At 35.6% G+C, this 14,333-nt stretch overlaps 1 protein-coding gene and 1 pseudogene across 1 annotated transcript; both read right to left on the bottom strand.

Moving 5' to 3' along the window:
- Window positions 1-2,834: 2,834 nt before the first annotated feature.
- On the bottom strand, window positions 2,835-4,279 carry LOC147523410 (patellin-6 pseudogene; annotated as a pseudogene).
- A 2,416-nt stretch (window positions 4,280-6,695) lies between these two features.
- LOC147523409 (uncharacterized) lies at window positions 6,696-10,450 on the bottom strand. The gene is made up of 8 exons (XM_086570962.1): window positions 10,133-10,450; window positions 9,655-9,898; window positions 8,641-9,322; window positions 8,147-8,470; window positions 7,866-8,048; window positions 7,571-7,658; window positions 6,943-7,481; window positions 6,696-6,885 (listed from the first exon to the last, which is right to left on the bottom strand). Exons 1-8 carry the CDS (start codon window positions 10,448-10,450, stop codon window positions 6,696-6,698), a joined length of 2,568 nt encoding a protein of 855 aa, XP_086427088.1.
- Between the last annotated feature and the right edge of the window lie 3,883 nt (window positions 10,451-14,333).

The raw sequence follows: 14,333 nt of genomic DNA, 5'->3' as shown, positions 1-14,333 counted from the left end.
GCTGCTCAGACGATCAGTGCGACGAACTCTACGCATAGGCGGGAAGTTGCAAAAATGCCAAAAGACCAGACCACCACTGGACACATCACATGGACCCACCATGCAGGCCCACAAGAATTGATGAGTCATCATGCAAGACAAAATAATTGGTGCAAATAATTAGTGAAAAAGTGACACCTTGCATGTAATTAATGAGATTAGGTGCTAATAATCAAAAGAAAGCAAGGTGTCAAGTTTTTGGATTGTGTGGGTAAGAAGGAAGTAAATGTGGTTTTGTTTTTCACGTGGGAGGATAAGAGATTTCTCTCAAATGGGAGAAAAACAAAACAAGGGGGGATGCACTACATTAACTCATTTGACTTTTGTTCCATTTCAATTACTAGACTTTATGTTTTTAGTTTTAGTTTTTGGTTTAAGAAAAAAAAGCTTGTAATATGTTAATGGTGAACAACACTTTCTATGTCTTGAAATAAATTTCTTTCTTCCTTAGTTAAAAACAGGTGATTACATCTTCTCTCTCTCTCTCTCTCTCTCTCTCTCTCTCTCTCTCTCTCTCATTTTTACTTATCTTTCTTGTAGTTTTAATTAAATCCTAGGATCATGAGCTAAAACCCTCTAAGGTGGAGAGTTAATGATGCTCATGTGAGGGTTCGTATAGATTTCTTAGTAGTAGGATTCATCGCCTAGACTTAAGGGCACATATAGCACACTACCCCAAAATGGTAGTGTCCGGCCAAACTTGAGATCTGGAAATTTAGAAGGACTCGTATGCGCCTCCCTTTTTATGCCTGGGCTAGCCACTGATAAGTGCTCAAAAATAATGATTTATAACCCTAATTATGTGTATGTTAGTCTCTATTTTATATCTAAATATTCTAATATGATGTAATTTGAGTTTTTGCAGGTCAAAGAATCTGAATGTAAAATATGGAGGGAAAAAAAGTCAAACAAGTCAAAAAGGAGTCACTGGGAATTACAACTAAAGGCCTAGGGCAAAAATGTCATATTTGTCTCCATAAGTGTCAAGCCTAATGTGACTCTAAAAGAGGATAATAATTGAGTTAGAAGAGTCTTAAATCCACTACAAGAAACAGGGTCATTGGCGACAAAAAAAACTGTCGCTGAAAATTGCCAAAACGTCGCCAATTACATATTGCGACGGTTTTTGGAGTGTTATGTCAGCGTCGCTACTGCTATAGTCGGCAATGATATGGGCCTACGATTTTTCAATGTCGCCAAATATCATATATTCACCGACGATTCCTAGTGTCGCCAATTACCTAATTGCGTCGCTAACTCTTTTCCGCATTCTAAATGCAATAACGTAGCAAAAGATGGGGTTTTTGCGACATATTCAAAATCGTCGGTAATGAGGATTACTAGCTACGTTTTTATCGTCGATAAAATTTCAGAAAATTTGAAAATTTTAGCGTTATTAGCGATGTTTTTATCGTCGATAAAAGTTATTTTTTTAAAAAAAATAGCTTTATTAGTGACGTTTTAATCATCACTATAAGTCCAAATTTTTTTAAAAAAAAAGTAGTATTAGCAACGTTTTTAGTGTTCCTAGATATAACAGTAATTTGAAACTTTGTTCATATAAGCAATGTTTTTTATCATCATTAAAGATTTAAAATATTTGAATTTTGTGTGTTTTTAGCAATGTTTCTATCGTCGACGAAGCTAAAACGAATTTGAAAAATTGGCATCATAAGTGACGTTCTAATCGCCGCTGGAGTCCAAAAAAGTCTATTCGTTGTGTTCATATTCCGACACTACATACGCCGCAGAAGACTATTTTTATCACTAATATCGTTACCAATTGTGCCCCATTTGTACAAATTATTTTTTACTGTCCCTCCCCAACTATCATTTAACAAATAAATCTAAAAACAAAAAACATAACATCAAATATCTAATAATATGTAATAAACAACAAATTTTCAATAAATAAAATTGGGTCAATTTACTCCGTTATAAACAAATGAGTTGCATATTTTTTTTTCTAAACTCTTCTTAATAATAAAGGTATTAACTTAACAAAAACAATTCTAAACATCCCCCAAGTAGCTTTCAAATAAAACTATCTTCACTAAAAAACAAAAAAAAAATGACATAAAATAGCATATAGATTCATCTTAGGCGAGGCCTCTTGCAATTCCAAACCGCCATTTCTTCACTCCTCTTTTGATGTACGTTTATCTATCTGCACACGAAAATGTTATCTATTAGACCTTTTGCATTGTAGAGCATAATAACATGAGCAAGCAATATACAAACAACTGAAATCATAAACAATACTAACACAAGGTTCTTCGTCATGTTCGTTTAAGCAAATAAATTAAAGTTGTGATTATGACTGAAGAATCCCAAGTTTAATCGAATTGTCCAAAAATGAATGTGAGATTATATGTCAACATAAGCTGGTAGCATATATCTGCTACTGCCAATTCATTTGAGATGTTCACTGCATATCCACTCTTTACAGCATAATACTCACAAACTTATACACCAGTCTAAAAGTTAATAATAGGAACGATTCATCGATGTGAAAATTAGCACAGGAATACAAGTTTAGGCCGCAGTGTTTTTTCATTTTATTGTAGTGTTTGTAGTGAATAGCGTGTTAGGTGTGTAGACTAGTGGTTAAGGTCGGGTCAATATCGGGCTAGGGTAAGAGAATAGAGGGTACCTTGCGTTACTGTGTCCCCCCTAAGTTTAGGCGACAAGCAATGTACTGTCCATATATTGGCTCTAGTAACTAATTTTCGTTCTTTGTAGAAGTTACGATCCTTCACTTAACATGCATGCGACTAGCTGTCCATGTTAACTTTATTTTTTTAAAGCAAGCCAACACAAATCTTCTTTTACTAAACTTCCCAAAGTTCATGTGCACTTTTCTAGTACTAATCATAATGCACCTTAATTTACAAACTCATATTATCAGAAATTATTCAGAAGTCTTAAGTTAAACACCATACTCATACAAAATATGTTGGGTTCTTAAAGATTATACAGTAGGCTGACGGACGATATATCGGTAAGCAGCAACCATCTTTTGTCGAGAATTTGTGTTATCAATAGCTAGGACCATTCTCCCAGCTTCTTTTGTGGTGAAAGATTTGTACACTTGCTCTTCTGAAGCAGCCATCCATTTTGCCTTCTGAATGGCAATGGTGTAGCTTTTCTCGGCATTCGGAACAAACTTAGCTGCATAGTCTAACTCCCAACAGCCCACTACTAACTCCCATGTTATGGTCGCACCAGCCTCAATTCCATCAATCTCTAGATTAACCTTCTCTCCTCCTTTAACATGAACTTCGGATCTTTGGTTTTGGGACACCATCCTATGAATCACCACGTCGACTGAGACCGCCGTATTGCACTGGAATATTTTCTAGCCTAATGTACTTGTAAAGGGTCTCTGCCACATTCCTTTCTCTAACTATTACAAACTTGCTCTTAGTTCTTTGAGTAAGAAACAGACTAAAAATCCCATACAACACACTGAAGTACCATGGAACATTGATAAAAACCTTTCTAGCTACCAGCTCAGGATAGTTGTCTTGAAAGAGAGATAGAATCTGATTTGAAGCTACCCTTAACTCTCTCTTTGGAATATCATTCAAGTCAGTTACTTGTATAATTGAAATAACACCACCAGGCAGGCTTAAAATGCAAAAGTTTGATACCCCTTTCAAGCACTTGAACTCTCCATTTCAAAAATTTCTTCAACTTCTCATCATCCCCAAATATCCTTTCATGCATTTCTCTATCTTTAAACACACCATATGCATTATAATGCACAGGGTGTCCATCTTTATCTTAGCTATGCATATAGGTTACAACCCCTTCAAGTTCCTTAAACCCCAACTCTTCATGAACTATACTTTCAGCACTAAACTCTTTTCTCCAAGCTAAACACTTCTCCAGCATAGTAAAAGCCTCATGCACTTCTCAGAACATTTTAAGTTAGAAGTTATGTAAGTGTCTTCTTTGAATGATGAAGATCTAAATGGAGCAAAAGAAACAAGACTTTTCTTCAAGGATTTTAGGGAGGTTTCTGGTTGGGTTGAGAGAGGAGATAGTATAGCTTTTTCTTCCATGGTGAAGGTTCTAACCAAGATAAATGAAAATGAAATCTAAGAGAAGATTTACCATGTCAACTTGAAGGGTTCAATAGACTGACTATTGTAGATTGAGTTCACATGGAAAAGTCAGATTTTCACATGGTCCTCCTATGCACACTCTGTGACATCCTCCCAATTGATTTTCTCATCACTTCTCTTGATTAATTATGACTTGAAACAAAATCGAAAACTGCCATTTTATTTCCAATCACACTATTCGGGCACACTCTATCAGATATTGTTAGCATGAACAAAGCAACACAAATGAATCTTTGCTTGTGCTGCTCCAATAGGATATACGCTTGACCCCACAGAGGACTTTTCAAGGGAGTTTACCATCAGGTTCTTAAGAACCTAAAACATACTAACATACTAACTCCTAACATCTACCAAGAGAATGTGGCGGCAGAAAATAAAGCATGCAGCCATTGGTAAAATTACTGCTACATATAGAGAAAACTGGTAAACTATTAAATTATTTTACACAACATAAAGCTGGTAAACTATAACTTGGGGACAACTCAATAAAGGCAACCCAAAGGATAGTGATGCCTTATATGGAGGGTTATTCATTCTATGGGACTTCAAACAACTAAAACCCAATCAAACAACACCAACACATATCAGAAAATAGTTAAATTCATAAATCATACCACATTGAAGGAGGACCACCAAGCGTCTCCATGAGATAGTCCAACTGGCGTTGTTGTCGTTGAACTTGCGCCTGGTGTGTTGCTTGTGTCTCTTGAGCTGCTTCCTTCCATTCTCGCAACTCTTCCAGCTGAGACTCTGCCTCCTCTGCCTTTGCTCTCAACTGATCCACATCTGGGTGCTCATATCCAGCCACACGTTTACGGGATGGGGGTGCCTCGCCATGTCCAAGACCACGTTTATAACCAGGTCTTACGCCCAAGACTTCATCAAAAATCTCTTCTTCAGTCAAAGGGTTAGAACCTTCTGGTGTAGGTTGATTTTGTAGTTCCACCATTCTCTCTTGGAAAGAAAACAAATAGATATAACTATCTTTCAAAAGTACAATTTAGCTAACTTAAAGGGTAAGTACGAGTTAATTACATAATTATTTTCTGCTTCATGAGAAACCCAGCCTTTTTTCTCACTGAAATGAGTCTTACGATATAGTGCGATCATCCCAGCCTCTTGTTGAGTCTCGGGATCAACCGGCTATGTCATTTCAAAAGACAGGAAAACTTCCAAAGTTAGTACTAAAAAAAAATAACTATTTATAATATCTAAAATTAATCAATTAAGTGTACCATGTCAGCACGGATCTGCACAAAAGATTTTGAACCAACACAATGGTTGACGACGAGGCATGAGCGGTTGTATTGGTTATGCGTACTAACATCCTGGGTTAAAACAAATAAATAATGCATCATAAAAAGAACTATTATAATGTGTATAAGTACAACAACCAGCCTTTTAGCACTACCACTTCCCACATTAAATTTGGCCGCCATAACCTCTTCTTTAAAAAGAGGAGTAAACTCACTTACCTTGAACTTATCTGTTTCCCACAGATCGCACCATCTCTCCCAAGAATCTTGTGATACACCATTAAATGGGTGTTGACGTTTGTTCACATTATTTGGAATCCTCACGTAGTACTTGTGAAGGGCACACCTATGATCTCTAAAGCGATCCCTAATATAATTATTAACAGTGGTTTTAGACATGTGGTAGATGGATGTCCATGTCAAACTTTTCCTACAAAAACAAATAAAATAAAATACAGACAAAGATATCGTAAGGACGTAATTTTCAGCACGATGCTTTAAAGAGTTTAGTAAAAGAAACAATTAGTAAGCAAACATCAATTACCAAAACAAGCTTGTGAAGACTTTTCCTTTGATCATCAGTCACGTCTTTCCAGTAATGGGCAAAAGGCGGTATTCTAAACCTAGCAATGACGCCAAGCTCGGTGATCCACTGTTGGCTCCAATTGCATATAGGCCTATCTTTCCCAATAGCAATCTCTATCCTCGGTTTTCCACCCCCTCGCGCTAAGTGGTTCTTCAGAATTAGGTTTTGGGTCTTCTTTCTAGGCTCCCATTTTTTGGCTTTAATAATTATTTAGAAGACAAAATATTTGTAAGTAAGTATTGTACCAACACTAGCAGAACCGTAAAAGATTAGTATGAAGAAGAATAGTACAAAATTAAGAAAGAATTATACCAACACTAGAACCATCTTGCTTGCGCTGGTCGAGTGGCACGAGACGTGATGTAACACGAAGTACGCGATTGGGCGACCAGTGCCATAGCTACATCAAAGCAAATTAAATAGTAATACTTTTAAACAAAAGGCAATAAAAGAAGAAAAAAAGAGTAAAAAAAAGGAGTAAAATATCAAAAGGCAATAGAAGAAAAGTAAGAAGAGTACAATACTTCTAAACAAAAGGCAATAAAAGAAGAGTAAGAAGAGTACAATATAAAAAGGCAATAAAAACAAAGCCTACAAGTATGAATGTGTGATATACATTTATAAGTATTTGAGAAATATATATTTTTATAGAAGAAAAATAACAAGCTTTTACATTGGTTATGATTAATCAATATCAGTATCATTATCACTCGAAAGAATCTCCTTTTCAGTACAATATTCTATCAATGTGTCATCTTCTTCAGTGTCATAGTCATTGGTCATAATTGTATCGTCAGTCTGGTTAGAGTCCACAATATTGTTAAAGACCTCATTTGCATCAACCTCTTCAGCCTCATCTAGGTTCACATCATCTCTATTCATTTGCACAAGCGTAACTTCATCACTTTGAATTTCATCAACTATGAGTTACTGCTCTTGTTGATAAGTCTCAGCATTCTGATGTACTCCGATTTCTTCCTCTTTCTCTAGAACATCAAACGTGTTCCTATGAACTATCTTCTGTGCAACTTGCCAATCATCACGCAATTTGGTGTCTGCAACATAGAATACTTGACTTGTTTGTGTGGCCAACACAAATGGATCATCTTTATACCACTTCCTAGACACATTAACACTAATGAAATATCTATCTACATGGATTTCTGTTTTTTTGTTACTAACATCCCACCAATCACACTTGAAAAACCAAACTCGTTTTCCAAATATATATTCTAACTCTATAACATCCGCCAGGACACCATAAAAGTCGATATCATTTGATTGGTCATCCCCTTTAACAACCACACCACTATTTTGAGTCCGTAGAGTTTTCTCACGATCCTTGGTATGAAACCTAACTCCATTGATAATGCAACCACTATATCGAGTCACACGATGATCGGGACCGCATGATAGTGAATATAAATCATCGGTTGCCTTGGGAGATTTCTCATAATATAGTTGTTCCATCTATCAAATGGAAAAAAAAATTAATAATAAGTTAAGATCCTTCGTAATCGAGTGAACCTAACTACATGTCAACTTAATTTAACACTTACACGAGCCCGGAACCATTCAACAAAATGTTGTTCCTGCCTTTGTTCCAAATCATGAGAGCTGTGCTTTTGTAGCTCAACCATATGCTCACTGGAAAATGAGTATTATTATCTTTTGTGATTGATTTAACACAATCTACACAAGACACATCTAATCAGAAAAGACACTTACTCTAAATATGATGATATTTCTTCTGAATTGTTTAACACATAATATCGAGCCTTGTTGAAATCCTTTGAACTCATTGTTATATAATTCGGAGCTCCCAATGGTCTAACATTATGTGAGAAAACATACAACCCCTTGGTTTGTTTCACTTGACCACCGTCATGGTTACGATCTTCACGGTTGAACCGCGTTTCAATTCCTTGGAGATACATTGAACAAAAAGTGAGACATTCAAAGTCAACGTACGCTTCTGCAATGGAACCTTCTGGGTGTGCCATATTAGGAACATATTGTTTGAGAGTTTTGAGAAATCTGCGATAAAGTGTTATATAAGCAAAGTTAGATGAGGGTATCAAAGTATGATAGTATTTTAGCATCAAAATGAGTAGAATATAATTTATGAACATCACCTCTCAATAGGATACATCCACCGGTATTGTACAGGTCCACCAACTATTGCCTCACGAGGCAAGTGGACTACCAAGTGGACCATGACGTCAAAGAATGCTGGTGGAAAAATCAATTCAAGCTTACAAAGTATCACTGCAATGTCCTTTTCTAATTTCTCGAGTAATTCTACTTTTAACGTTTTGCAGCAAAGCTCTCTAAAGAAGAATCCTAGTTCAATTAGAGCAGAAGATACGTCACTAGCCAAAAAACCACGAAGTGCAACTGGGAGAACTCGTTGTAAAAGTACATGGCAATCATGACTCTTGATCCATGTACTTTGCGATCTATAACATTTACACATCCGAAAATATTTGACGATAACCATCCGGAAACTTCACCGTTTTCAACCACTTTCGCAAAAAATCCTTCTTTCAACAAGAGACAATGTATAACATCACGGAGGGTACAACAAATTTATTACCCCTTGGAATTAGATGCAACTCTTGTCTAATACCCAATTCGCCAAATCCAACCGAAGCTTTTCTTTGAATCTTTTGTCTTCCCATCTAGGTTCAACAATGTCCCTAAAACACTTTCACAAATATTCTTCTCTGTGTGCATAACATCAATGTTGTGCGGTAATTTAAGGGTACGCCAATAGGGTAATCGAAAAAATATGCTATGTTTTGTCCAATTCAACTCAGTCTCAGTACGCTTCCTCTTCTTGTATTCTGGATGCTTTCCATACCCTTGTTCCTCAACATGTTCTAACTGCTTTAACACATCTTCCCCAGTCAACTTGTTAGGAGGCAACCTGCTCCAATTGTTTCCACTGAATAACTGCCTAGCACGCTTTGTCAAAGGATGTCGTGGCTGCAAAAACCTACAATGGTTCATATAACATAACTTCCTGCCATTTTTCAAGTACATAGAACATGTATCCTTGTTGCAAGTTGGACATGCTAGTTTGCCTTTTGTAGACCAACCGGATAAATTAGCAAATGCAGGAAAGTCATTTATAGTCCATAGTAATGCAGCGTGCAACCGAAATGTTTGTTTCGTTACGACATCGTATGTATCCACACCATATACCCACAGCTCTTTCAGTTCGTCTATTAATGGCTGTAAATACACATCAATGTCATTTCTAGGAGCTTTAGGCCCAGGGATAAGGAGAGACATGAAATGAACAGCTCCTTCATACATTTCCAAGGGGGCATATTATACGGCATAAGCAGTACTGGCCACATGCTATAGATACTACTCATGTTAGAAAAATGGTTGAACCCGTCACTTGCTAGGCCAAGATGGACATTGCGGGGATCACTAGAAAACCACTCATGTTCCTTGTCAAACTCTTTCCAAGCTTCAGAATCAGCAGGATGCCGAAGTATATTCTCCTCCCCAACTCGCTTCTCCTTGTGCCATCTCATGTCCTCAGCGGTCATCCTCGACATAAATAACCGCTGAAGTCTTGGCTTAAGTGGAAAATACCGTAATACTTTCACGGGTACTTTTTTAGTCTTACCTTCATTAATTTTATACCTCGATGCATTGCAAACAGGGCAATTTTCAAGATCCTTGTTCTCTGTTCCCCAGAAGAGCACACAATCATATTGGCATGCATGTATTGAGATATAACCTAGGCCCAGATCCCGCAGTAATTGCTTAGCTTCATAGTGAGATTTTGGGAGCCTCTCACCTGCAGGTAGTGCTGACTTGACAACCACAATGACCATGTCAAAAGATTTGTTGCTCCAACGATTAATTATCTTCAAATGGAACATCTTCATGAGAAAATCCAACGTGCTATATTTCTCACACCCCGGATAGAGAGGTTGGCGCGCTTCGTTTAAGAGTCTATCAAATGACATTGTATTTCCATCACTCGTATTATGATGGCCAGCAAATGCACCCCCATCAGTTGCATCGGGTATATAACTACTGCTAGCTTCCCCATGTTGGATGTCCGACGCCTAATTGTCTTTATGTGTTGATTGTCTCACATCTTCAAGCATGTCATCCAAACCATCATAGCGTACACCTTCACCACCTAAATCAGTATCATCATCGTCGTCATCACTTGCCACTTCTAAAGGTTCTCCGTGGTATATCCAAGAAGTATAATCTTTGTCAAAACCATTATCATACAAATGATATTTTACTTCTTGGAAGTGTCGGTACATCCGATTATTGCACTTTTTGCATGGACAACGGGCCCTACCTACACCGTCTAAATGATTGCTAGCAAGAGCAATAAAATCCCTAATACCTTGGGCATATTGAATAGGCCTATGTGGCATATTCAACCAACTTTTATCCATATTTGTTCCTATTAAAAATTCATTAGACAAAATGATCATTTAACTAAAAAATAATAAATAAACAACAAACACCATGCATTTCACAACATTTTCCACATTAACCATATTTGTCTCCTTATGACTGGAGAATTTAAATGTGTGACCCTATTTAACATATCACATTCTAAATTAAACGTAAGGTCATGTTTGTTGGTATTTCTCACCTATTGATTTTCTAGTATGTTACAAGGTTCTAAAAGCATGGTGTGGGACTAAAAACAAGCTATTTCCCTCTCACTACATGCCAAATATATAGGAAGCAAAAACGAGGATGCTACGACATGTACCTCAAGGCACTGGATTCAAACTCCATTACTAAACTCATTTAAGAATAACAAATACTAGGATGCTACCAGACCTCAGATAAACTTGCAATAACTTGTCACTAATCAGACTATTACGAAACTAACTCATAGGTGCCTACAAAAGAAAATGGGTCAATATAATCTTGTTAAGTTATGTAGCATCTTGACAATTCAGATTAACTAAAGAGACTCACAAATCCATTAAGCATATATATCTAACGAATTAACTTATCATACCCAGTAATTAAAAAATGAATCCTAGTATATAATCATACATGCAAAAAAATCAAACTGCAAGAAATAATTTATCTTTCAACATATAAATTATGTCACAAACATAGAACATACTCCTTTCAGTAGTAATCATTGAGCAAGACAAACTAAACAAAACTTTGTAAAAATATTTAAGAACAATCAAGAAAGCAATAAAATGTGAAAGCAAAAATAAGACTTGCAAAAATTTAAGAGAAAAAAAAATCAGCTCTATAAAATGTAGGCTTTGACCAGTAACTAGAATGTTCGTTCCAAAATTGAAAACATAAAATTATGAGGGGTATGAAAACATAAAAATCAATTAAATCAAGAGATGCAACCATCAGACTATGTATCAGCCAAGCTAATGAAATCTACTTTATCCAAACCTATTATGTTCTTCTATCCCTAACCAAATCACGTATTTTCACTCTTGTACAGTATGAAGTGGCTATCATATAATATTAAATTCTATTTTATAGTGATAATAAAAAGGAAATAAAATAGGTGAAGAAAGTGGGTGTTGTTTCTTGTAGTGGCTTCACCTTTGTTTAATTTCAGAGAGAGGGAGAGATAGATAGAGAGCTCCTGTTGTTACTTTGACCTTTTGTTACAAACCATGCTATTAAAAACTAGTGAATATAAATTTCTATGAAGAATTTTATCCAACAGTAAGGAAAGGATATAAAACTAACACAACAATACAAAACTAGTCAAGCCTCTCTTCATAAAACAGTTCATAGGTTAATTTAAGGTTTCTAGAAGATGAACGAGAGTGTAAAGTGTACCAATTGATAATGAAGTTTGATTTACGATGTCAATGTACAGGGAAGTTAATGCTCTTCACCTTTTGTTAGCACAAGGCTAATCTGAGAACTCCTATCTTTGTGTAAGAACCTGCGAAACAATGTTTTATCCGATAACCAATATTAAGATAAGGCGGGTTCTGGTAGTTGGGATTGAAATAGCCTCACCTTTAGCCACCTCAAGCCAAAGGTTGGTGTATTGATTCGTATGGTTGTCGCGATTCAGTATTGAGAAAGATGAAGTGTGGGAGAAGGGGAAAGACGAGTTTTCAACTTGGTTCTTTTCTATTTTGGAGACTTAGGGTTTCCTATTTAATTTTTTCTTTGTGTTTTCTTAAAACAATGGGGGCGGAAACAGCTAAAAATATAGCAGGCTCGACCGAAAAATATAGCGCCATATATAAGAAAATTTTGTCACTAAACTAATTAGATATAAACTAAATTATAAAGTGGATTAGCGACGTATATTTTTATGTGGTTGAAATCCCATTAGTAGCAACGGTTCGAAAAAACGTCGGTAATGAAATACAATCACCAACGCTAAAAAGCGTAGCTAAAGAGAAAAATCAATTTACGTCATTGACTTCGTCGCCAAAATTCTATTTTCGTTCTACAAATAATGATTGTCACTTTTGGCTACGCTAAAAACGTCGGCAAAAATATTTTTCAAAAGCAAGTTAGAATAGTATGGGCAACGATTAAAAACGTCGCCAAAAGTGACCATTGGCTACGATATACTGTCGTCGCTAAAACTTTTGTCGCTAAAGACCCTGTTTCTTGTAGTGATCTGATCTCAAAGCCTTAATTTTGACTTCATAGGAAGAGAAGATCAACATGGAAAAGAAGTCAGAGTTTCACAAGAATTAGGAAACTGAAAGCTGCAAGAAGCTGCAGCTTGCGAAATAGCCTACAGGGCAAAGTGGGCCACGTTTTACTTTTGTGCAAACGAATCTAACTTTTCCAGGATTGCTTCTAGAAAGATTACAGAGAGTTTGACACCAAATAAACATAGGATTATAATCTCTACCCAGACGAGCATGTAAGCCAATATATAAGGCACAAAAACCTCAGTTTACATCATCTAGGAAATTTAGTGTTTGCATCTTAGATCTAGAATTAAAAGAGAAGAAAGTTCAGACCTTTTCACCATTAATAGCTATAAAGATTATTCCTTTTCATATTGTGTTCATAGCATAGTATGAAGAGCTAATATCCCTTCTATTGGGAGGGGAGATAAAACATTTTTCGTATGTTTTAGTTTAGTTATTCTTCTATCATGTTTTAGTTTAAATCTCTCATTGAGTTTCTTCTTATTCATCCATTGATCTAATGCTCTTGTGGAGGTTAGGAGGTATTAGGGTAATTTATGATTGTGTAGAGCCAAATACCACAAACCCTAGATTCTTTTCTTCTAGTATTTAGTGTTATAGTATAATGATTGGATTCTTTATGGCACCTCAAATAGTTGTATGGTTAATGCCACATGTGGATTTTCCATGACACCTAGAGTTGTATATTGAATACCACTTAAAACACAATTTGGTTAGATAGAAGATATCATTGGATATTGAAGAAGTATTTGATGGAAAGATAGAAAGCACGTTGAAAGCCACATATTATCATCATAGTTATGAGCATAATGTTTGTATGTATGGTGAGTTTCTATTGGTGATTTATATTAAGCATGATAGGTAAATCTATTAGACTAATTCTATGATTTTGGTGGATTCATCTCTCCCAAGATATTCTCTCTCTTTATTCATATTCATATATTTAATTTAGTTTAGTTTATACATAGTTTACATCTCAAATCAAATCAACTATATATTCATCATTACTTAGCCACATCTTTTACTTGCATCCATTAGAGTAACTTAGATTAGAAATTTCTATTATCATCACTTAGTTATTTAGAGTAGGATTGATACCTTGCTAGCCACTATACTAATCAATATTTAATAGGCTAAGTAAGATTTGCAAAAGATACGTAACACAAACAACGACACACAAATAATTACGTGTTTCGTGTTTTTTCAATGGCGTCACTGCCCGCTCTAAATTGATTAGGTGATAGAATAGTTAATTTAGATTACTTTAATTTAGGAATTCATATAGTATAAATTGCATATTTAGCATAATTAGATTAATTTAGCATAATTCAATTAGATTTGCATAGTATAAAGTATTTTCATAAAGTTTAGTGTTTGTTTAACAGAAAAGAACAGTACAGAAAATGTATTTATAAATTTCAAAAAAATTTGAAATTTTACAGAGTTTATCTGAACAGTATCAGTAGTTTATTGAATTTTTTTTATAATTTTTAGTACTTGTCTTACCTAGGTAACTAACATCGTCTTTGCAGTACCCCATTTTCAGTTTTTAGGACGCAAGCATCTATAAAAACAGTCGAGCAGAGTTATTTTCACATTATCAAAAATTCTAAATTTTATACAGGAGGTACCTCGATTTGTCAGGAGCTTC

The sequence above is a fragment of the Coptis chinensis genome, chromosome 1 (assembly GCF_015680905.1).
Source record: "Coptis chinensis isolate HL-2020 chromosome 1, ASM1568090v1, whole genome shotgun sequence".
NCBI classification, from domain to species: Eukaryota; Viridiplantae; Streptophyta; class Magnoliopsida; order Ranunculales; family Ranunculaceae; genus Coptis; species Coptis chinensis.
Note: the sequence above shows the minus strand (reverse complement) of the source record. Positions and strands in the feature narration are given on the sequence as shown.

Excerpts from the sequence above, each read along its gene's own strand:
- LOC147523409 (XM_086570962.1), bottom strand. The coding sequence starts at position 10,450 with ATGGATAAAAGTTGGTTGAATATGCCACATAGGCCTATTCAATATGCC. Across the intron at positions 9,323-9,654 it reads GAGGTATAAAATTAATGAAG|GAGCTGTTCATTTCATGTCT; the intron begins GTAAGACTAAAA and ends AAATGTATGAAG. Across the intron at positions 7,482-7,570 it reads TTGAATGGTTCCGGGCTCGT|ATGGAACAACTATATTATGA; the intron begins GTAAGTGTTAAA and ends TCCATTTGATAG.